At 48.4% G+C, this 24,043-nt stretch overlaps 2 protein-coding genes across 4 annotated transcripts in view; one reads left to right on the top strand and one right to left on the bottom strand.

The window, feature by feature from the left end:
• Positions 1-24,043, bottom strand: part of SMYD4 (SET and MYND domain containing 4) — a 71,523-nt gene that overhangs the window by 9,069 nt on the left and 38,411 nt on the right. The window contains exons 6-11 of one of the 3 annotated variants that reach the window (XM_047832370.1): positions 20,376-20,558; positions 19,303-19,466; positions 17,236-17,368; positions 16,283-16,399; positions 15,969-16,092; positions 14,277-14,869 (exon numbers count right to left, since the gene is read on the bottom strand). In XM_047832370.1, the coding sequence (XP_047688326.1) occupies positions 14,692-14,869; positions 15,969-16,092; positions 16,283-16,399; positions 17,236-17,368; positions 19,303-19,466; positions 20,376-20,558 (899 nt within the window). In that variant the 3' untranslated portion in view covers positions 14,277-14,691. Of the gene's footprint in view, positions 1-14,276; positions 14,870-15,968; positions 16,093-16,281; positions 16,400-17,235; positions 17,369-18,781; positions 18,912-19,302; positions 19,467-20,375; positions 20,559-24,043 lie in introns of those variants that run through there. The other 2 variants (XM_047832371.1, XM_047832372.1) reach the window with 2 other exon arrangements.
• Positions 1,655-12,558, top strand: SERPINF1 (serpin family F member 1). The gene is made up of 8 exons (XM_047832374.1): positions 1,655-1,809; positions 5,718-5,806; positions 7,329-7,527; positions 8,188-8,343; positions 8,752-8,955; positions 10,026-10,168; positions 11,517-11,727; positions 12,171-12,558. Exons 2-8 carry the CDS (start codon positions 5,726-5,728, stop codon positions 12,428-12,430), a joined length of 1,254 nt encoding a protein of 417 aa, XP_047688330.1. The 5' UTR covers positions 1,655-1,809; positions 5,718-5,725; the 3' UTR covers positions 12,431-12,558.

Raw genomic sequence — 24,043 nt, 5'->3', positions numbered from 1 at the left:
AAAATTTTTTTTTAAAAAGAAAGTTTCTTCAAAAACAGAAATTGTTTTTCACATTTAATCCCTAATGTAGCTAGAGCTACTTTTTGTGAATGGTGTGAGATAGGGATCCAGTTTTAACTTGTCCACATGGATACTTGCACCCTTCCTGCGTTTCCATGCTTAGCTCCTTCTTATTCACCCTTCAAGACAGCTTAGATTCATATATTCCAACCACATTGCCACAATACCCTTCAGAACAGTGCTGTCCGATAGAAATACAATGCAAACTACATACGTAATTTAAGATTTTCTAGTAGCCACATTAAAAAAGAAATAGGTGAAATTAATTTTAGTAATGTATTGCATTTAACCCAATACATATAATCAGTGTAAAAACTACTGAGATACTTTACAGTATTTTTTTTTCATACAAAATATCCACAATCTGCTGTGTATATTACACTTATAAGATATCAGATTAGCCACATTTCAAGTGCTCTGTGGCCACATGGTTAGTGACTATTGTACTGGACAGTGGGGTTGTAGAGCCTGCTATCACAGAATGTGCCACATTATGGTGCAACAATCTGTTCTCGTACCAGCCTCTGACTATTAGCCAGTAAGTTTCTGGAGTGTGGCACTGAGCCTTATTCATCTATATCCTTCTCCTCTTCTGCATACCTAGCCAGCGACTTGCATAGAGGTACTCAACTTTTTTTGTTGAAAGGCTTGAACTCTGACTGTTGAGAGGGTTTTCTTATATAAGGCTGAACCCATTGGAAAGTTCTACCCAGGGGCTCTAGTTCTGCTTCCTGGAGCCTCACAGGAGGTGATGGTGTTTTCTGGAATTTTCTCTTCCTCCAGCTAAATATTCCAGGGTGTTCCCTGTTCCTTCCCTGATCTCTTCTCTGGAATTTTCTCTTCCTCCAGCTAAATATTCCAGGCGTTCCCCGTTCCTTCCCTGATCTCTTCTCCGGATGACCACTGGGCTCTCAGCCAGCACTCATACCTGCCTGGAAAGCGTTTTGTTACGTTATTTCCCATGTCAGTATTTTAGGTTCACAACCACATTGCAAGGTCCTAAACATCCCAGCTGAGCAGGGCCCAGGTGTTCCCCCATCTAGAGGACCTGTATTGTGCCTAGAAGGTGCCCAGCACACTCTTGGCCTCCCCTCAGGACTAACGGTTCTAGCACAGCCCAGTTCTTCCTCTGGTCAGATATTTCCCCCACTGCCCTTTCGGATCTTTAGAAATCACAGAATTCCAGGGCTGAGAAAGCAGATAGACATCCCAGTTCCATTTCTCCATTTTTCAGCCAAGGCAAGGCAGGAGCTGGGAGAGTTGTCTTGCCCCAAATCCCAGCTAGTGCCAGAGCCAAGGACCAGGAAAAACCTAGAGTCCTAGCACTGGGCAGGGTTGGTTGTTTTTTTTTTTCCCCTCTCTGCTCTAGCCTGCCTCCGGGGCCTCCTCCTGCAAGTCTCTTCCTTCCTCAGGCCTGTCTCCCACCCGAGTTGGCCAGGGTGCCCTCTGGGGGTGGGACCGCAGGCAGGAGGAAGGCCAGGGTCCCAGAGGACGGTCTGGTGGAGTCGGTGTGGGAATGTGTGTGTGTGTGTTGGGGGTGTGCGGTGGAAGGGCAGCAGTGGGTTAAAGTTAACACCAGGCAGTGATGCAATCACAGAATCCAAACTGAGTGCAGGTCGCTTTAAGAAAGGAGTAGCTGTAATCTGAAGCTTGCTGGGCGCTGGGTCGGGAGGCGGCTGCAATAGCTCTTGTGCTTGCTGGAGCCCCTCGGTGTGCAGAGGCTGGCACGGAGCTGCGGTGCACCCACAGGTAAAGCAGCTCCCTGGCTGGTGCGAGTGTCAGGGGAAGACTGGAGAGGCTCCCCGGGGTTGAGACAGGCAGGGAGCAGAAAAGAGGGGTGCGAAGGAGAGGAGGTGGGGAGCCAAGAGCTCCTGCAGCTTGGGCACGGGGGTGAGAGGATAAGAGAGGGCAGAGGGGGTTGGGGGTAGAAGGCCAGGGCCCAGTTATCCCCAAACCCCACTGCACCACTGGAAGAAGAGGCTGGAAAGACTTTTGAATGAAGTGGGTGGGAAGCAATGGAGGAGGGCGGTAGTGGAAAGAAAACAGAGGGCTCAGCTGCTGGGCCGGGTCTGAGCAGCACCTCCAAGGGGCTCCGCAGACCTAAGGGAAGGAGGCTGTCCCGGAGCACTGCTTCCCTGGGGGTATTTACGAGGCAGCCCCCCAACCCCCTCCAGCCCAGCCCTGGCTTGGGCTCAGCTCCCTGCTGCTTTTTCAAAATCAATTGGTGCCGATTTCAGAGGTAACTTCCTACACCGCCAAGCAGCTGACCTGTTGAGCCCTACAGAAGACTGGGACGAGGGACGGCTGGGTCCTTCTATCCAGTCGCCATCCTTCCTCTTGGGCCAAATTAGCTTCCAGTAAAGGCTGGGATGGGAGACCAGTGGGGCTTTGGCCTCTCGCAAACAATGACCACTCTTTAGTCCAGCCAGCGTATGGGGTCTGGAGAGATTGGCTGCCTGCATCCTTTCTGCTCCCCGGGGTACACCACAGCAAGGAGCGGGTCTGGGCCAAACAAAAGCCGCAGGCTTCCCAGAAATCCCATCACTGTCTGGCCCATGCCTGTCACCAGGAGTTCAGGGTGGGAGGGGAAGGGGGCCAGACAGTTCTGCTTCTAGGGCTGGTCCTTCTGGGGCGTGGGGAGGTGAAACTCATGGGCACCGTGGCCCCACTCATTCAGGCTCCCAGGCTTCAGAAGGAAGGCTTCCCGGGGACTGGCAGGGTCCCCATGGGTGGAGTGGGCCTGGAGGGGACCCTCGGAACCTCTCTCCCAGGAGAGAGGGTGGTGCCCTTCCCTGTGCTGCCCAGGAGGTCCACTGCCATGTGGCTTTAGGCTGTGTGGTGCTGGAAGGAGGAGGGATGGTGTTTGTCTCACAGCTGGATTTAATCTGAAACACATGTATTGGCTCAAATTTATCCTCCCAGCTTGAAGGCAAGATCACAAAATCCCAGTTCCTTGTGTCTCTTGATTTGAGTAAATGTGGCAGCAAGGAAGGCCTGACCTTGGCCCAACGGGGAGCGTATCTACCTCCTCCCCATGCCCTCCCCTTCCTGGTATGACAGGAGTCTGGCTTGGATACTGCCCTTTGGACAGGATGGCATCATTGTCCCTGTGCCCCTGGCCAGGCAGCGGCTGCCTGCCCTCAGCCCACGGAACAATCACCTTGGACAGGGCAGTGAGTGGGCTCAGAGGGCCCCCCAACCCCACGCAGACTCTTTCTCTCTGCTCTCTCAGTGCCCTTGTAGGGGGCTCTCAATAATCTCTCCTCTTCCCTCATCCCCAGGGCTTGAGATAGAAGATTCAGAGGTGCCATTAATAGTACATGTCCCAGCGACTGGCTCTGGGCCGGCTGGGGACCCATGTGCCTTTCACTGCCAGGGTCCCTCACTTCTCTTCAGCCCACCCACATGGGGACAGTGATCACATGACCCCGGGGCTTAGGCTGATTCTGTAGGGACTCCCGTGGGGAAGGTCTGACCTTCAAGTGCATTTGAACTGTAAACGTAGCTTCCTTAGACACTATGCCAGGATGCCCCCCACCTCCCCCGGCCAGAGGGACTAGAGCTAACGGCTTATCCTTTAGCCTTGCTGCCTGTGAATCTCCTGGAATTTTGGGTCTCTGATAAACCAGTCTGCTGAGGTTCAGGCGAGAAGGCTCCACCAGCTCTGGGGTGGGGCTGGCGGGTGGAGAGAGCAGCTGTGAGCCTGGATGGTGTTAAAGGTTTCGATCTGGTACCACAGAAAGCTTTTCCTGTTGCCTCAACGGAAGATTTCTCCCTGAGCGCCAGCCGCAGCTGTATAGGAGGGCAGCTGGCTGAGAACGAGGGTCTGTGGGGCTCACCCTGGGACGCAGCTCCCTATCAGAGTTTGGGAAGACAGCCAGGCTCGCTCCCACCCGCAGTCCAGCCATGAGCTGGGCAGACTCTGGAGGCGGCCTCTTTCATTGCTTTTCATCTCTACGGTGTTGTCTGGTGGATTATCTGGCTTGATTCTAAGGACTTTGGCCAAAAATCACACACCGCACTCCCGACTTTCCTATTTGTTCTGAGAAGTCAGGAAAGTATGTGTGTTGTGCGTGTGGGAGGGTATTTCTGGGTATATGAGAGGATGACAAGGAAAGTGCTCAAGACCCTTGGCCTGTGCGTGTGTCAGGGAGGTGAGGGGCAGGGAAGGCAGATTATAAATGGTTGACTTGGCAGTGTGGACAGAGGGAGGTCACAGACCAACCAGAGGTCCTAGCTTCTGAGGCCTTCTCCCACTTTTTATTTTTTATTAAAAAATTTTTTAATGTTTGTTTATTTTTGAGAGAGAGACACAGACAGAGAGTGCAAGGGGAAGGGGCAGAGAGAGAGGGAGACACAGAATCTGAAGCAAGCTCCAGACTCCGAGCTGTCAGCACAGAGCCCGACGCGGGGCTCGAACCCATGAACCGTGAGATCATGACCTGAGCTGAAGTCGGACACCTAACCAACTGAGCCACCCCGGCCCCCCCTTCTCCCACTTTTTAAACAGAGGGCCTCTTAGAAGATCCTACCCGTGAAGCCCCCTTAGCTGCCTTCCGCCCCTCCCACCCCACACCCAGACTCCCAGGGGTGAGCTCACGGATGCAGCAAGTGCAGGAGGGTGAGGGATGGTGGCACGCATACAGCTCTGGACCCAGATTTCCCGTTTCCCTCGTGGTCCAGGGGCCAGAGAGAGTGGGTCCAGAGGAGGCCAGTGCTGGGGAGGTGAATGGACTTGGGGGGCCCTACTAAGAAACCGGTTGTTTAACCTGAAGCAAAGAAAGCCCTGAGGGTGTAAGAGCTATTTTTGAGCTGGTGGCTGGAAGAGGACCTGTCTCCCTAGGATGAAGGGGCGCCCTGGGGTTCCAGGTGTAGGGAGACCCACTTCAGCTCAGGGGTTGCTGGAGAGCTCACCTGCCTTTGCCCTGTTCAGGTCTATGGAGACATTATCCAATTTAATCATCATCACAATAGGTAAGAACTATTTGATCTCCATTTCACAAGAGAAGACACTGTGATTTAGAGAGGTATTAAGACAAACTGAGATTTGTACCCAGTTGTTTGACCCTAGGGCCAGTGCTCCTAAGTAGGAGACTAAGAGCTCTCAACAGAGAACTGGGAAGGGAATGAGTCCCTCATGCGGCCACGGGTTCTAGACCAGAGGAATTCAAGGGGAGAGTCTAAGAACTTCCTGGGGAAAGCAGGGGCTCAACCAGATGTCTCCAGTCTCTGTATTCTGTCATTCTACATATGGGACCTCGGTTCTGCCCCCTTCACACATTACCCCAAATCCTATGTAATGAGCTGGCTGGGTGCCTCTAGGGAAATGCCTTGCTGTGCATTTGTGCTAGGCCATATCCACACAGAGGGGCCCACGACTCGATCTCCATGGCCCTGGAGGTTTGGGTCCAAAGGTAGGTCTCCTGATACAGCAGAGGAAAGCGCAGGTTCACCCTGGGACGGTAGGCCTTGAGGCAGGTGGAGGAGAGGAGAGGTGATGAGAGGGAGGGACTGTCAAGTTGAGGGGCCACTTCCAGCCTGGGGAAGTCAGAGGCGAGGTGGCTGGTCCTATCGAGCTCCTGCTCCCTGTCCAGGGTGGCTGGTGGAGCAGGGCAGTGGGTGAGGGAAACAGCTCACTGCCCCTTGCTTTCTTCCAGGCCCCGGGATGCAGGCCCTCATGCTACTCCTCTGGGCTGGAGCCCTCCTCGGGCCAGGCAGCTGCCAGGACAACGCGGGCAGCCTGGAGGTCAGTGGGGGTGGGGTGAGGTGGGGATGTCAGCAATCCCAGCCCCTCCTTAGCAGGCAGCATGGGAGACAGGACAGACACCCAGGTTCCAGGCCAGGCTCTGGCCTTTACATATAGACATCAGCAAAACAGACAGAAAGCATCTTGCCCTGCCTTTCAGAGAACCTAGTGGAGACAGAAATAAGATCCCAGAAGGTGAAAGGTGAAGGCAGTCTAACAAACCCCAGGGACCAGGGTGGTCCCTTTGGTGAAGGCCTTTTCTCATTACCTTGTGGGACTGTGGGTCTCACTGACTGGGTGAGTTCCTGGATATTTGTGCAGATACCAACCAGGGTGCGGCAGAGATATGAGTGTGGAAGGCCTCAGACTGCAAAGGCAGATGCTGAGAAGCTAATACTGAGTGACAGTGAGGGACCAGGGCTGCACGGGCATAATGACCGAAGCCCTGGACTTCATTGTGAGTTCTGAGTTTGAGTTCTGGCTCTACCTCTCATTTAGCTTGGTTACCTTGTTCGTTCTTTCTTTCTTTCTTTCTTTCTAAAATTTTTTTTTATGTTTATTTGTTTTTGGGAGACAGAATGCAAGCAGGGGAGGAGCAGAGAGAGAGGGAGACACAGAATCCAAAGCAGGCTCCAAGCTCTGAGCTGTCAGCACAGAGCCCGACGTGGGGCTCGAACCCGTGAAGCACGGCATCATGACCTCACTGAAATCAGACGCTTAACCCACTGAGCCTCCCAGGTGCCCCTAGCTTGGTTACCTTAGACAAGTCACTGTCACCTGAGTCTGTCTCTATCTTATTGATAAAGTGGGTTTAAAAACACCTACCCTTACAGGGCCATTGTGGTCAGTCACTCACTTTCTACCTACTGAATACCTGCTCTGTAGGGGCTGGGGATGGGCGGAAACATCAAAGACTCAGTTCTTGCCTTCAAGGCACTCGGTCTTTTGAGGCATGGAATACATCAATAAGCAAGAAATAAAGTACCTCAAATGAAAAGAACTAGCACAGAGCCCAGTACATGGTAGGTGGTTCATATGTAAGTGGTAGTTGACTCTGTAAAAAGTTCAGAAAACCAAAAAGCACCTTCACTTTGGGGCAACGAGGGAAAGTCTGTGGTGGAGGAGATGATGTGTGATCAAGGCCGTGAAAGGCAAGGAGGGTCCAGGTAGAGACCTGGGAGCAGTAAGCAAGGGGGAACAGACAGGTAGCTTGCTCTGGGCTGAGAACAGAGTTCCTTGGAAGGCAGGAGGCTCTTCTTTCTCTCTTTTTTAAAATTATTATAGGCCTGAGGCTCACAGGTCACCAGTGTTTAAATGTGGTCAACTGATTTCCATTTGGGGCTGTCTGTCCCCAGCAGAGAGCTCCTGCATGATCAGGGAGCACAGACACATTCCAAAGTTAGGCTACATGGACGGTCCTCAGGCGGGATGGCTGTAAGGGGCCAGAATGACAATCCCACTCAAAGCAACGAGACCAGTCATCCACGGCTCATCTCTAATGGCCCTTTTTACTCAAATCCAGGACTCCCCAGCTCCTGACACCACAGGGGTGCCGGTGGAGGAGGAGGACCCCTTCTTCAAGGTCCCCGTGAACAAGCTGGCAGCGGCCGTCTCCAACTTCGGCTATGATCTGTACCGCGTGAGGTCCAGCCTGAGCCCTACTGCCAATGTGCTGCTGTCTCCACTCAGCGTGGCCACTGCTCTCTCTGCCCTCTCACTGGGTGAGTTCTCAGACGCAGACGGCCCCAGAATCCTCTGCGTGTACATGCCTCTCTAAGTCCTAGAGACTCTTCCCCTCAGGAAGGGGCGAAGAGGTGCTTGAGAGACTGGCCTGCTGAGGTCCCCTGCATGTTCACGTACAATCCCTTCCTCGCTCCCTGGAGGCGCTGAGCACTGCTGACTCAGGGGTGAGGCCTTGGGACCACTCATAGACAGGGTGACTCAACACTCATTCATTCCTTCAAGAAGCTTCTGCATACCAGCCGTCCGGCTAGATTATGGGGGTTCAACTGCACACAAGCAGGCGTGGTCTCTACCCGCCCTCGGCTCGCAGCTGAGTTCATATTAGCTGAGCTAATGAGTCTCTATTAGCTAAGACTAATAAACAGGTAACCACAAAACGTTCTGGTAACAGCTGTGATGGAGATGCATCGGGGCTTATACCTCTCAGTCCTACCCTTATTGCGCTCTCTAGGTCTGATGACCTTAGCCTGCATTAGAAAAAAACATTTTTCTTCCATTGCCTTCAAATTTCTTGCCAGTCTAAGATGTTTCCAGTATGAGCAGTAAAAGACTAGAGTGTGGTGGCCTGTCCTGAGATCTGGCCTGATCTGGGCCCCGGTGGGCAGTTAGTGAGGCTCCCACCCATGTCTCTCTGGCAGGAGCAGAACAGAGGACAGAATCCACCATTCACCGGGCTCTCTACTATGACCTGATCAGCAACCCGGACATCCACGGCACCTATAAGGAGCTCCTTGCTGCCGTCACTGCCCCCCAGAAGAACTTCAAGAGTGCTTCCCGGATCATCTTTGAGAGGAGTGAGTCACCTTGCTAGCTAGGGATGCCCGAGGAATATGGAGCTCTCTCCTCCACATGGGGGCTTCATTCTAAACACTAGATCACATCTGCCCAGGCTGGGGCTGGCACTGGTGGGCAGGAAGGGGCCCGTGAGCTCAAAGAGGATCAGAAAGAGGAAGTGGCCTGAGGGAGACAGCGGGAGGGTTGGGGGAGGGCGGTAACACAAAGAGAAATGGCAATGAGAGAAACTGGTTGTTCCCTGTCCAGAGCCTGGGGAAGCTGGCACAAAGTCCCGGCAAGTCACGGGAAGTCACTAGGCAGGAAGTCGGGTCCTGCTGAGTGGTAAACCAGAACCTGAGCCTGGCATGCTCTCAAACAGCGGATGCTGGTTAGCTCTCAGAGCACATTCTCTCTCCATGTCTCCCCAGAGCTGCGGATAAAATCCAGCTTTGTCGCGCCACTGGAAAAGTCCTACGGCACCAGGCCCAGAATCCTGACCGGCAACTCTCGCTTGGACCTTCAGGAGGTTAACAACTGGGTGCAGGCCCAGATGAAAGGGAAAATTGCTAGGTCCACACGGGAGATACCCAGTGAAATCAGCATTCTCCTTCTCGGTGTGGCTTACTTCAAGGGTGAGGGCTCCTCCACCTCTCGTTTGGCCAAGGGTGGGTGGTGGGTGTCCGAGGGGCTGGGGAAGGGCGGGACGTCAGAGATGGAGCTCAGCAGGAACCCAGAGGCGAACAGCCAGAGGATGACCCAGGAAACACCCTTGCCTGAGAGCTCTGTGCTCGTCACCTAATCCCAGGCAAACGTGGGGAGTGCCTACAAATCGAAGAGGCTTATGCAGAAAGACCAGCCCAGACAAGAGAGCACTACCACTCTTGTGCCTGTTTGGGGCGGGCCACCGTTAGATTTGGGCTGGAGTCACAGGGGGGTCAAAGCCCAGCTCGGCCTTTCCCGGCTGCAGAGCCCTGCGCAGGCCTCACAGCCTTCCCAGGCCTATTCCCTCACCTCTAACACGGGATGACACACGTCAGAGGCCCTCTGTCTGTACCGTCTCCTATCTTCACATCGACCAGAGCACTGTGCCCAGGACACGGCAAGTATTCGACAAACCGTTGTTCGCCATGCGAGGCTGGCCCCATTCAGATAAGACTTGGGTGGGATTTGGACAACCTCCGATGCTTTACAACCAGCTCTCGGGCGGTAGCAACAGTGGACCCCTAACCTTGAGAAAAGCCCTCCTTGAAGCACTGATCTCCAGAAGGTCACGTCAGACTAAGGGAGCTTGGTTATCACATCGCTGTACTGCCAAGTGTCTTCACCCCTCTTGGGCTTCGGCGCTTTTTCAGATGTGAGGGGGTGATGCTGAGGTCCCTTACAGCTCTGACCTCCTTCGATGCTGTCTCCCAGACACCTCACTGCAGAAGTAGATACCAGTTTACTTTTCCCCCTGGGCTATCACAGGAGGATATTATTGTATAATCCAGACCATCAAATCACTAAAATCAATGTATTTCTTTCCTCCTGAGTCTATACACGGAAGGTGTTCAGATCCTAGACATATTGTGGTCCAGCCTGCACATTCTGGAGTGGTTGCTTTAGCCAGGCAGCTTTCCACAATATGCTTTGGTCTCACACCATGGTCCCAATGCCTGTCTGGTCTCCCGGGGCTCAGGGCACCCCATTTGTTTCATTCCAGGGCAGTGGGTAACAAAGTTTGACCCCAGAAAGACTTCCCTTGAAGATTTCCATTTGGATGAGGAGAGGACCGTGAGAGTCCCCATGATGTCAGACCCTAAGGCCACTTTACGCTACGGCTTGGACTCTGATCTCAGTTGCAAGGTCTGTAGGGGGTAGGGTGAGTGGTGGGTGCCGGGGGGACTGAGATAGGCAGGATGGTATAGTAGAAATAAGATGACCTTTGAGATGTGATAGCTGTCTAAATTCTGTGGGACTTTCAGCAAGTCAACAGCTTCTCTGAGCCTTTCTTCTTAAAATGAAGGACAGGTATTGAAACTTATCCTCTCAGGGTTTGTTGTAAGGATTAATAGATAATGGGAGGGCCGCCTGGCTGACTCAGTAGGTAAAGCCGTCGACTCTTGATCTCAGGGTCGTGAGTTGAGCCTCATGTTGGGCATGGGGTCTACTTTAAAAAAAAAAAAAGAGAGAAGATAATGCGAAATGGGCCAAGAGTGGACAACTCAAATGTTGGTGTTTTCTTGTCTTTTTTCCACCATCTTCCTCTCTCTTTCTCCTTTTCTCTCTTTGGGGAGATCTTTTATTTCTAGAATTCAAAGCGAAACTTTAAAAAACTGTCACAAACTCAGGTGCCTGGGTGGCTCAGTTGGTTAAGTGCCCCACTTCAGCTTAGCTCATGATCTTGCACCCTGTTGAGTTTGAGCCCCGCATCGAGCTCTGTGCTGACGGCTCAGAGCCTGGAGCCTGCTTCAGATTCTCTCCCTCTACCCCTTCCCTGCTCTCTCTCTCTCTCACTCAAAAGTAACTAAACATTAAAAAATTAAAAAACAAACTGTCACAAACTCCGAATTGCTGGCATTCTAAATCTTTCACATATACTAGACATCTTTTAATTCTAAATCAGTAGTTCTTAAACCTTTTTCTTTGGGAATCTGACAGAACGCCCAAAACACTGGAGAGAAAAGCCACGTATACCCATGCACACATTTCTGTATGTGGTTTCAGGGGCCGTTAGGACTCCTGATGCTGTTTGTCCCATGGACCTTAGGTTCACAACCTCTGCTCCAAAGACTCATTTTATTACTGCTTCTGTGTTGCTGTGCTCAACGCCCCCCACCTTCTAGTCCAGGGCTCTGTACATAACAGATGATCAGTAACTATTGGCAGACAATCCTCAGGAGAAAATACGGACCTGGGATTCAATCCTAGCTCCTTAGAACCATAGGAGAAAATTCTTTCAGCACATAACTTTAGTTGGTATTAGGCTGAGGTAAGAAAAGACAAGAGTCTACTCTTTGGAAGGAACCAGAGTAGATATCTTGCTGCCAGAAAGCAGTGGCCTAGAAGGACAGTTGTTAAATAGATTAGGGGCCGGGGAAGGCATGGCCAGGGACCAAAACAGGAGAGGAGAAGGCATCCTGGAGTGTGTGTCTAGCCCTGGGCTCTTGGGCTCCAAAGCACTAACCCCTGTGCTCCTTCTCTATTGTTGCAGATTGCCCAGCTGCCCTTGACCGGCAGCATGAGCATCATCTTTTTCCTGCCTCTGAAAGTAACCCAGAACCTGACCATGATAGAAGAGAGCCTCACCTCCGAATTCATTCATGACATAGACCGAGAGCTGAAGACTATTCAAGCCGTCCTGACCATCCCCAAGCTGAAGCTGAGTTATGAAGGCGAAGTCACTAAGTCCCTGCAGGAGATGAGTATGTCCGCAAGACCCCCTTGCTCTTGGGGTGCATGGGGTTGAGCCTTGGAGCCTTCCACCTTGATAAGCAGAACTCAAGGGCTCCATGGCCCTTGAGTAGGGAAGCCAGGGATGACTGGGGAAGACTGAACTGCCTTCCTTATCAGACACATTCCTCAGCCCCAGAAGCATGCATCTTTTAATAGAACACTGCGTCTCAAGACAGGTCTGTTGAGCTGGTTTCTAATCTTAACCTCGCTTGCTGTGTGCTCTTGGGCAAGTCACTTACTCCCTACCCAGCCCAGAGGCCTGTGTTCATACCTCACAGAATGTCCAAAGTGGTGTTCTACTCCCAGCTTGCCTGCCTTCTTGAGAATCAGGACTTAAGAATCAGGAGCATATTCTTCCTCGGGGTGTTGAGTAAGGCAGGGTTTTAACGGAAATCTCTCTCAATCTCTGCAGAACTACAATCCTTGTTTGATTCGCCAGACTTTAGCAAGATCACAGGCAAACCTATTAAACTTACTCAAGTGGAACATCGAGGTGGCTTCGAGTGGAATGAGGATGGGGCCAGCACTGCCCCCAGCGCAGGGCTCCAGCCTGCCCGCCTCACCTTTCCCCTGGACTATCACCTTAACCAACCTTTCATTTTCGTACTGAGAGACACAGACACAGGGGCCCTTCTCTTCATAGGCAAAATTCTGGACCCCAGGGGCATTTAATGCTCCAGTTTCAAGTTCAAATATCCCAGAAAAAGAAAAGCCTAGGGGGTGGCTGATTACATATTACACGAAGGCTGCCCCTATCATGTTTCAATGTATACTTTGCAATAAACATGCTTTATCCTTAACTATTGTTGCCCTGTTCCTCCTATTTTGAGCTATGTTAAGTTTAATATTATGATAAATAGCCCTTTAGTAATTTTCTGGTACTATAGTTATAGCCTGGGTCTGTCTAAAACTCTGCAGAAAGTCACCATTTAAAAAAAAATTTTTTTTTAATGTTTACTTAGTTTTCAGAGAAAGAGAGAGCAAGCAAGCAGGGGAGGAGCAGAGAGACAGGGAGACACAGAATTGGAAGCAGGCTCCAGGCTCTGAGCTGTCAGCACAGAGCCCCATGCAGGGCTCAAACCCATGAATCATGAGATCATGACCTGAACCAAAGTCGAACGCCTAACTGACTGGGCCTCCCAGGCGCCCCAGAAGTCACGGTTTATAAGAGTATAACTTATACTCAGTATATAACTTATAACTTATACTCAGTGGGGCATGCTCTTAAATAAACCAAACTTTAGGTTTTAATGCAAGCACAGATAGTCCCCAGTCAAGCTAGTATCACCTGACAACACAGGATAACACAGACAGATAAGGGAGGTAATTTGTAACTTCAGGAAATATTTCATAAAGCATTTAAAGAGAGCTCCCAAGTACACCTAAAATGGGACCTGATATGTGAAAAATTCTAAATGTATTCTTTTTCGGGGAGTATGTCTATTTTACACAGTATAACAGGACCTTTTTTTAGGAACATGAGACATGTCAAGTGTTTGGAACATAATACAGAACTGTCCTCAGGACTAAATTTTCAAGAAGAAAAATTTATCTCTATGAAACAAACAAACAAACAAACAACAAAAACCTAACTGGCCACTGTCTTGCCACAGTGAATTAGTAGAGAGAATTTGGATAAATGAGATTCTGCCTGACCTTCATTCAAATGTTTGAATGCAAACTGTGTTCTAAACACTCAGCTTCCTGGGGTGCCTGGGTGGCTCAATTAGTTAAGTGTCCAACTTAAGCTGAACCTAAGCTGAAGCTTAGGTCACAATCTCATGGTTCATGAGTTCAAGCCCTGCGTCGGGCTCTGTGCTCACAGCTCAGAGGCTGGAGCCTGCTTCAGATTCTGTGTCTCCCTCTCTCTCTGCCTCTTGCCCACTCACGTTCTGTCTCTCTCTCTCTCAAAAATAAACAAACATTAAAAAAAATTAAAAAAAAAATTTAAACACTCAGCTTCCTGAAAAGCTACTGCCAGACATCTTCAGGGCTAATCATTTCCAGATTATAATGCTGAGGCAAGCAATGGACACTTCCTGGTCATGGCCAGGGTGGGCAAGCTCTCAAAGCACTGTGGACCTGACATTCTTTTCCACTGATTCATTGAAACCACTTGGTCACCGATGGTGCTATATAGCAACCAGGGCTCAGAACAGAGTCTCCTAGCCTCCTGAACAGGATGGAATCTAGACTATTGCTACCTATCCAGGTAGAAAAGAGCCGTCATCCCTACCTTTTGTCCCTCAAGTTTGAAACCACAAGCAGCAACGCCTGTACCCTCAGCATCGTTTGAAGCCCCCCCCGCCCCCAATGTCTCAGTACATATGCAGTCTGTATTTACCAGCTTGGGGAGGTCTGGTAGAAAGGAGTCTCTTTTCAGGCTTGCTAATAAACACAACTGAGAACGGAGGCGCGCATGTCATTACTATAAGCTCGATTTTATTAGTGTTTGGTCAGCGAGTCTGCCACGAGCATAGAATGAGAGGCAGATAATAAGGACAGGAAGAAACTGATCAACAGTAAAGTGGCCCCATATTTATTTCTCCATTTACAATTTACACTGTACCAGTTTTAACAAAGGATTCGAGAAAGCTAGATATCATACAGGAAATGGTGACTCTAGATAGAGGTAAGGAGCCTCGGTGATTTCTTGCTTTATAATTATTTTTCAATTACAATACAACTACCAACTACCAAGAGCTGAAGTTCCCACTGGAGTGGTACATAACATTTCATTACTACTAGAAACCATAGGAATGTTCCAGGGAAACAGACTATCATCATTTAGTGAGGTGGAGTCTAGCCAAAACCCCAGGCTAACTTCCAGATGCCTGCAGATGAGCTAAAATCCTTTTAAAGTGCTTAGACTCTCCAGACACTAGTTTTAAGTCTTTTCTGGGAACTGGGAGTTTTTATGGGAGGGTAGTTAACTATTGGAAGAAAACATTTGGACCCTGCACAGAAGGCCCTGCAGGGATGGGTGGTAAGTCCAATAAGCAAGATCTCATCTTTTGGAGCTCCTGGATCTCATCATTCCAAGGGCCATAGTGCACCATCAGAACCTTTTCTGCCTTTTGTATTGTATTCAGCGCCTCTGGTATTGCAAACCTGAACCACGGGAGGTAAAAGGAGTAAATCCACCCATTCAACCAAGCAAACTTTAATCAAGGGTCTACTCGCACCCTGTGAAAAATACAAAGTTATAGAAGGTCAATTTGTCCTCAAGGATCTTACAGTCTGGAAGGGTTGGTGAGAGACTTTCACGAACACACGGCAAGGCAGAGATTGAAAACAAAGTTATCAGGAAAAGCATGAAGGTTCCAAGGTCCTGAGAAATGGGAAAATCTCAAAGTGTTAATCTGGTGTTTATGCCACGGTTTACTCAGGAGCCTTCGTCTCCAGGTAACCAAGTCCATCCCTGACCTGCCTCTGCAGCCCTGTTCTCTCTCTCTCTCTCTCTCTGACCAAATGGGTGACCTCTGTGTCTTGGGTATCAGATCCACAAACCATTCGTAATCTTAGGATCAAGCTTCAAACACTGCCTCAGCCAGGGTGCACTGATGGCAGCTTTAGCAAGGCTGGAAGTAAGTATTCCATCTAGAAATAGGGCCTCCCAGTGATCTCAGCCGCAAAGGTAGATGACATCAACCCTACTGCTCCTTCCGTGAAACCTCCAAAGCAGGGTTTCTCAACCTTGACACTATCGGCATTTTGGGCCGGACAATTCTTAGCTGTGGTAACAGCATCTCTGGTCTCTACCCTGAATTGTGACAACCAACTGTCTCCAGACATTGTCAGACATCTCCTGGGGGCAAAATTACTCCTGGTTGAGAAGAGCTGCTTTAAGAGGAACAGGATAGGGAGGAGGAAGAGCTCCTGGACTTGAAGTTGCGAGAGTGAGGGCAGTGAGAGAGGTGTGAGGAACCCAAGGATTGAGAAGAGGGGCCACATGCAGGTGGTGGGACTGCTTGGCAACTTCTCCCTAGGAATCTCCTTTCAGAGCTAAGAGCTTTCCCCATATCTCTCAGGAGGAGATTCTAAAGCTTCCATTTTTCCATAAAACAGAAGGAAAGGATCTCTCCTAAAGGGGAAACGAAGAAGTTTCAACATGCTTAACGGCACCACAGAAAAAAGGTAAAGGACAGAAGAACCTAATGAAAGACAGGGAGTGGCCTGGAAAGTGTCAGGAAAAAAGAGAAAGACTTACCCGTTGAAGAAGAGTTGGGCCAGTTTGAAGAGCTCATGGCCCATTTCAACACTGGACGGCCCATGGCGGACCTCAACCACTTGGAGACTCTTCTGTAGATGGGTAGCTGACTTTTGCCAGTCCCCTGCAGAGACACAAAAATCTGGTTCCAGGAGAGAATCACAGTCAACTGTGGATGAATGTTTTCAGGGTGTGTAAAGCTCAGTAAGAGGGAGAACAGCTTTAGCTGAAGGCTAAGAGGTAGGCTAGGGTCATGACCAAACACACAAGGCAAACTTGTTCCTCAGAACAGAAAATGAAGACACAAGTCATACCTAAGGCAGCATAGGCCTGGGCCAGGTCATCCTCCATTTCTCCCACCAGACTGTGTTCTCCTGACAGGAAGCTCTGGGCATCACGCTGGCACCCCAACAATAGCTGAATGGCTCGCTCTATCAATGCAAAGGAAAGTGGCCTCATTACCACACAAACCCAGTCCTGGAAATGTGAACCCAGCTCTTAAGTTCTATATTGGCTGGGTTGAATGTGGAAACCCTACTTTGTCTCCTTCGGTTGTGACCAACCCACAATGTTTGTTCCAGTAAAGCTGTTGTTCTCTTATGTTTTCTCTTTCTATAGAAAAAGGTGCTAGGTGAGGCCTCTCCACATTTACTCTGGGTTTCCAACTTCAGTGGCCTAGATTCCACTTATGACCATGATTTCTCTTGACACTGAAATCTAGGTTAAAGGTCAGCTTTCACAAAGTTCAGTAAATAAATTCCTATGACATCAAGTTCGAAGGCAGAGTTTGCAAGGGTGATGTGGAATTCTACAACTGTCTCTCTGAAGAAAGCAGGATACTTCCATCCATTGGACACACGCTCCACTACTCTCTACAAGAGATGAGGCTCTGATGAGAGCAGAGAATCTCTTTAGAAAATTAAGTCATTAGGCCCTGGAATTAAAAATAAATCCACTGAACTTCTGGATATGCACAAAGATCATGGGTGTCAGAGATAACCCTTTAGTTATCATGGGGGTATTTTAACTTAGCTCTCTGATGCACAAGAGAACAACAGCTTAAATCCTCTGGCCCTTTTTCAAGGACACCACACAAATTCAGCTGGTTAGGGTTTGGTCTCATTGGCCTGCATAGCCATCTTGTGGCTGGCATGGGGATAATTAAATGTAATTCTTCCATCATCACTGAGTCTCCTTGAGTCCAAGGTGATCTCAGAATGAATAAAAAGGAAGGGGCTGGAGGACCAAAGCAGGGAGCCAGTCTCACCTGGTTTATCATTTCTGAGAAGCTTCCGGGCCATCCCAACCTGCTGCTGAAGGTCCTGTAACCGAGAGATGAGGTGATCTCTGCTGACTGACTCCGTACAGGACGTGCTGCCACAGATCAGTACATCGTCTCCCTGTGGAAGTCAGTTTTGTCTTTATTCCTGTACCACATTCGGTTAGCAACATCGCATGTGCCTTACATTATAGGGTCACTCCACAGCTTCTGACCCCAAAGAGATGCCGGCAATAATACACCATGACCAAAGCCTGACTCACTTCGGTTTGACAGCAGCAACTCTACTGAAAGCAGTAGATGATCCCACCCTAAGACTTAATTTTTGCAACCAAAATTAAACTGGTATTACAATTCACAGTTTCTTCCCATCTCTAGACTCCTTTCTTATCTCTCTTTAGGGTCAGAGCTTTGGATGACAGACACATTCCTAGTGGTTATGAAAAGGCCATATGAGTACAGAGTTGTTGGGGGCATCTGGGTGGCTCAGCTGTTTAAGCATCGGACTCTTGATCTCAGCTGAGGTCTTGATCTCAGGGTTGTGAGTTCAAGCCCCATGTGGGGCTCAGTGCTGGGCGTGATGCCTATTTTTTTTTTTAAAGGGGGTGTCTGAGTGGTTCAGTCAGTTAGAGTGTCTGACTCTTGATTGTGGCTTAGGTCATGTTCTCACAACTCAGGGTCATGGGATGAATCAAGCCCTGCATTGGGCTCTGTGCTGAGTGTGGAGTCTGCTTGGGATTCTCTCTTTCTCTCCCTCTGCCCCTCTCCCCGGCTCTTTCTCTCTCAAATTAAAAAATAAAATAAAAAGAGTACAGGGTTGTTGAATCACTTTGTTGTGCATCTGAAATTAATGTGACATTGTGTGTCAACTATACTTCAATTTAAAAAAAGCAAAAGCCATAAGAAAACCAAAGGAAGAGGTGCCAGACGAGGCCTCCCCACATTTGACCTTGGGTTTGTAACTTCAGCTTTCCAACACAACCAGCTCTACATTACACTTATGGTTCCCCTAAGAATACTGTGTCCTCTGGCAGAGGAGAAAATCTCCGAGGTGAACATTTGCTGGTTTTTAAATGCCAGTATCGGGGCCCCTGGGTGGCTTAGTCGGTTAAGCGTCCGACTTCAGCTCAGGTCATGATCTCGCGGTTCATGGGTTCGAGCCCCACGCTGGGCTCTGTGCTGACAGCTCAGGGCTTGGAGTCTGCTTTAGATCCTGTCTCCCTCTCTCTCTCTCTGCCCCTCCTCTGCTCGTGCTCTGTCTCTCTCTCTCAAAAATAAACATTAAATAAATTTTTTTAAATTAAAAAAAATAAATGCCAGTATCTACACCCTCATTTGGCAATAGCAACGTGATTTCTCCTGAGGATCCTCTCCTACCCTCCCCCACTCAGGACCCCGTGGCTGAGGGGGTGGTCATGTGGCTCCAATCTGACCCATTCCTCTGGGCCAAATGGCTGGAGGAAAACTATGTGACTGATTTTCCACCAGCCACAGGGATCAGGCCAATGAAATGAAGCACAATTTTGGCCTATACCGCTGTGAGAGGAGCGCGTGTCTTTATCCTCCCGGACCAGGAGGATGTGAGGTTGGAACTGCCGGTAGCTATCTCGCCACCACCACCAGAGGGAAGTCTGTCCGAGGATCGCCTCGCTGAGAAAGTGGAGCTGAGGGAAGGAGGGAGGGAGAGAGAGAAATCGGTCTTGGTGACATTATCTGAGTCCCTGGATCCAGTTGTTATCTGAAGTACCCCCATCCTGGGACCTTTTAGTGATTTATTGAGCAAATACATGCCCAGTCTTTTTTTGCCCCCTTCCCTCTCCCTCACACCAGTTTAGGTGGGATTTTCTGCTATTTGCAAGAGACAGATTACTAAATCCAATGTTTCCTGTGGTTCCTGTGGAGGGGTAACCAGTGTGTGGGGAAGATGAGCAGAAGGGGAAGAGACTTGCTCTCAGCCTCCCCTGAGAAGCCTCCAGGCTTCTCCTGAAGATTTATGGCCTCTGGGCTAGATGACTGACCTCCAGCCAAAGTAGAGAAGCAAGAAGAGAGATTTACCTGCATGAGCGCCCCGCAGCTCCTACAGCAGAACGCCTCCCACCGGGGCCCTGTGGCAGCTGAGTGCTTCTCGTTCTGACAAGCTGCGCAACTGCAGTCAAAGAAATACTGTGATCTCAGCTTCTGTTGCCTTTCAGCAGCACGCATCCTGCTCTGGTGAGGCCCTGCAGAGAGACCACATGTGGCCAATAGTGAAGGCAAGAGGGAGCCAAGCACTAAACTCAAAAAACTTCAGTTTAGGGGCGTCTGAGTGGCTCAGTCAGTTAAGCATCTGACTCTTCATCTCGGCTCAGGTCATGATCTCATGGGTTTGTGAGTTCAAGCGCTGCACTGGGCTCTGTACTGACAGTGCAGCACGGAGCCTGCTTGGGATTCTGTCTCTCCCTCTCTCTGCCCCTTTCCTGCTTGCACTCTCTCGTTCTCTCAAAATAAATGAACAAACTTTAAAATAAAATAAAAATGCAAAAAAAAAACAAAAACCCTTCAGCTTAGCAGAGGATCCGGTCAATTATTCATCATGTGACAGGTGCCTTTTACTCAAACATTTGTGGAACTAGATATAGAAATAAGCTTCTGGGGTGCCTGGGTGGCTCAATCAGTTGAGTGTCTGACTTCAGCTCAGGTAATGATCTCACAGTTCATGGGTTCGAGCCCCGAGTCGGGCTCTGTGTGGAAATATCAGACAGAGCCTGGAGCCTGCTTCAGATTCTGTCTCCTCTCTCTGTCCCTCCCCCGCTTGCATGCATTCTGTCTCTCAAAAATAAATAAATGTTAAAAAATATTTAATTAAAAAAAGAAAGAAAGAAAGAAGCTTCCAAGTTGGAAGGATAGGAAGGAAAAAAACCCAAAAAGTTATTCTGAGCCCATTTTTGGCACAGGAAGTTTATGGGATTAAGCAGTGAGATACGTGATAGCTTAGACACAATAGGGCCAAGGAAGGAGGCCAGGAGGCCTTTTCTTTTTCTGGCCCAAGTATGCACTGCCTTCACCTGTCCATTGGTTTGCCCATTCTGATTCACCCTGTCCTTTCCTGCCAGAGAAACGTGGACAGTGGCGAGGCAGGGAGGGCTCACCGTAGCAGTGGAGAATCTCTTGCCCTTTTCCAATCTGCTGTGATGCCCGAACGGTGGCGACGGTGCTAATGAAGGACAGGCTGGTGTTGGGGCTGCAGGAATGGTTCAGGAGGCTGATGACAGGGAAGATGCCCGTGGCAAGGCGGACCTGCCTGCTGTTGGTCACGCTGTTCTCTTTAGATCCTGAAAGAGCAAGAGGAAAGGAAAAATGTGTCAGGACAGTAGTCTTGGCCTCACTGTCGATTCTTCAGAAGATGAGCTGGGCAACTGGGCCTGAAGCCCCGTCTGAGTCATAGCTCCATAGCCGGATCTGATACATATCAGATGAAACATGACTCACAGCAAACTCTCGTCCTCAGGAAGCAAAGCAAACGAACACATGAAAAGTCCACTGAATCCCGGAACCCAACCATTGCATCTCGATACCAGAAAAATCCAAAGATTAGAACTTATTTTTTTTTTAATGTTTATTTTTGACAGAGAGAGAGGGAGAGACAGAGCATGAGCAGGGGAGGGGCAGAGAGAGGGGGAGACACAGAATCCGAAGCGGGCTCCAGGCTCCCAGCTGTCAGCACAGAGTGCGATGCGGGGCTCAAACTCACAGACCGCGAGATCATGACCTGAGCCGAAGTCAGACGCTCAACTGACTGAGCCACCCAGGCGCCCCCAAAGATTAGAACTTATTAAAAAAAAAAAAGAATAAAAAAGGAATTATCAGCCGGGAGCCTTCTAGGTAGACAGTTTCATAATGTTCACCAGGACACAGAAACCAGAGTGCCTGGTGAGATGATTTCCCAAAGACTTTTATAGTCGATGCCGCTTTTGTTTAACCGGTCTCTGGTTAGTTAATAGAACAAGTCACCTGATCACTATCCCAAACTAGACAGGTGATAATATATTAAAAAAAATCATGTTCCTTATGCTTACCTATTCGTTCTGCCCTCTGTCCCAACTTTATGGGAAATCAGTCACTGAAAAAAACCTCTCTGGAAAAGCTCTAATTCAAGACAGTCACATGTCCCACACGATCTCTTCTTTGAAGCACAATTAGCCAGCAATTTAACTACGTGATTGAAAATTAGGAAGGAAGGAAAAGGCCTCTAAGCGGGGAGGCTATTTCTGCACCAAAGCTCGCGACTGATACTCATAGATGAGTTCTTTATGCTCTCATGTGGTCCTATTTGCTCTTATTTTAGCCACAGTTATAGCTGCCTTAGTTATTCAGTTTCTCAGCCCACAGCAGCCCAGAAACAGAGAACTAATAAGAGGCAGGTTTTATGACAACGGCAAAGGAGACAGGTGACAGACAGGAGAGGGAGGTAGAAAACTTATATAAGAATAACAGCCCGAGGGCAAACAAAAACACTAGTACCATTCAAGTTTTACTACCGGTGTAACACTTCCCTTAACCAGAGGTTCCTAGACCGACGGCATACCGACATGGGTTTTGTAATAGCCATGCACGGCTCGGGAATATGTGTGCAAAGGCAGATGACCCTGGGCATCCAGAAAGGCTTAAATTGTGTTCAGTGGCCTTGGTGTAAGCGTGAGGAAATCGTATTCCCAACGAAACCGGCTGAAATATCAAAGCTGCCGGTACTTCAAGGGAAACCTTCAGTTTTCTGGAAACCTGAAAAACCATCGGCTAATTGCGGTATCATGGCCTATGCCAGGAATCCCAACACACCAGTTGCCGAAGAAATGAAGCGGTCTAGGTGCAAATGTGATGAATAAAGAAAATATCATGATCCATCATGTGAAAATGTCTTAGAAAGGAAAACGTTAAATATAGGAATAATGTTGTCTCTCTGCAGACAATCCTATTATCTGTTGCTATGGAGGGCAAGAAAAGAACAAGTAAATAAAATTCGCAGGGAATCCAAATGACTCAATTTTAGTCACCAGTTCTACAAATTGTATTGAAATCTTTCATCAGAGCTTGTCTTCAGTATTTAGCAGATTTTAGTTTCCCTTCCTTTTCCCCCTGGCCAATGCCTACCTTCTGGTGTATGTGCTAATGAGCAGTAAAAATGCTAAAGGGTAGGCAGCGAGAAGGAGCAGTACAGGGCACGAACAGTTTGTTGTCTGAATAATCAGCCTCTGCATAATTAAAAGTTGACTTGCATTCCCAACTACTGATAACTGGCAGGCTATATTAGCACAGTTGTTAAAATTTTCCCAGAAAAAATTATCACAATACGGTGAGTAATGGCAGCTTTGTGAATTATTTATAGATTATCCTCTAACATAAGTAGGTCCAGGAACTGAGTGGGGTGAATATTTATGTGGGAGTTGAGTCTCCCTCTAATTATTTCTAAAAATGAAGTATTGATTTAAAAAAATTACCCAATATTTTACATTAGTCATCTGCTAGGAGAGATAATGGAAAGTGAGAATATATATGTACCTTATCAACCAAATTTAATATGTGACATTTGTGCATAAAACGAGAACGAAAACAAAAGAGGGAGTGATTCTTTATTTTACCAAAAGTGTACCTTAGTAATATCCCTAGTGCATTTACAATGGGGTTCAAGTACAGAAAAAGAGATTTGTTCCAGACTTCCAGACTATACCTATTCCAGTAGGTATTTTATAACAAAAGAAATTTGTGTGTATAGCACACAGATAATCAAGGATCCAAACTGGAGGTAGATTCCTTGGTTGTTGAAGAGTGAAAGCAAAGGGCAGTGAATTAATCTGAATGGGCATGGAACCTCGTTAAGCCTTGTGATGAATCCAGATACCTCTGGAATCTGCCATTCCCACTGAGATAGAAGCACACATATCAGGGTCTAGAATATCATCTGTGGCCAGTTCTGTGCCTTAAGATAAGTACCAAAGAGAGGTTTCTGATGAACTTTGATTAAATAGGATTCATACAAAGATAATAACATACTTTTCATAGGTTTTGGTCAAAGTCTATCCCAGTTAACACTTTAATCCTTCTGTGCTACTAATGAAAGAGCTGCTAATGAAATTCAACGAGAACACTAAACTGAGAGGTGTCAGAACCCCAAAGAAATAATAAAAAGGGATATAACAAGATTAGAAATATGAGCAGACTAAAACAAAATCAGTTGGATTCAAAAATGAAAGTGAACGTCACTGGTAGGCTGGTAACTGGTACAACTTTCCTGGAGGGCAAATTCCCAATATGTATCAAATGTCTTAAAAATGTTCATACGGGGCGCCTGGGTGGCTCAGTCCCTTAAGTGTCCGACCCTTGATTTTGGCTCAGGTCTCGGGCTCTGCACCAACAGCACGGAGCCTGCTTGGGATTCCTCCTCTCTCTCTCTCTCTCTCTGCCCCTCTTGAGTTCTGTCTCTCAAAATCAGAGAGACAAATGCTCATACAAATAAAGTTCCCATTGTTTGAATTATTTTTGTTATTTAGAAAACTAATCAACATTACAAAAGGAACACATGGTAGTCAGAAAGAAATTACAAAGTGAAAATTGTAGAGAAAATAAATCATCTATAAGCCTACCAGGCAGAGGCATTTTCTTGTAGTCCTCTTTCTAGCCTCATGCATGAAATTTTTCGTGTCATTGGCCACGTGGTACACATAGCGATTTATCGGCTACTTCTTTTCACTTAACATATCATGGCCATTTCTTTATACTCTAACCTAAAATCCTTATCACAGTTAAAACAAACAAACAAACA

The sequence above is a fragment of the Prionailurus viverrinus genome, chromosome E1 (genome assembly GCF_022837055.1).
Source record: "Prionailurus viverrinus isolate Anna chromosome E1, UM_Priviv_1.0, whole genome shotgun sequence".
Classification (NCBI taxonomy): Eukaryota; Metazoa; Chordata; class Mammalia; order Carnivora; family Felidae; genus Prionailurus; species Prionailurus viverrinus.
Note: the sequence above shows the minus strand (reverse complement) of the source record. Positions and strands in the feature narration are given on the sequence as shown.

What these genes read in the sequence shown, in the direction of transcription:
- SERPINF1 (XM_047832374.1), top strand. Translation starts at nt 5,726, where the DNA reads ATGCAGGCCCTCATGCTACTCCTCTGGGCTGGAGCCCTCCTCGGGCCA. An exon ending in CCGGATCATCTTTGAGAGGA is followed by an intron (nt 8,344 to 8,751) that starts GTGAGTCACCTT and finishes ATGTCTCCCCAG; the next exon opens with AGCTGCGGATAAAATCCAGC. An exon ending in ACTCTGATCTCAGTTGCAAG is followed by an intron (nt 10,169 to 11,516) that starts GTCTGTAGGGGG and finishes CTATTGTTGCAG; the next exon opens with ATTGCCCAGCTGCCCTTGAC.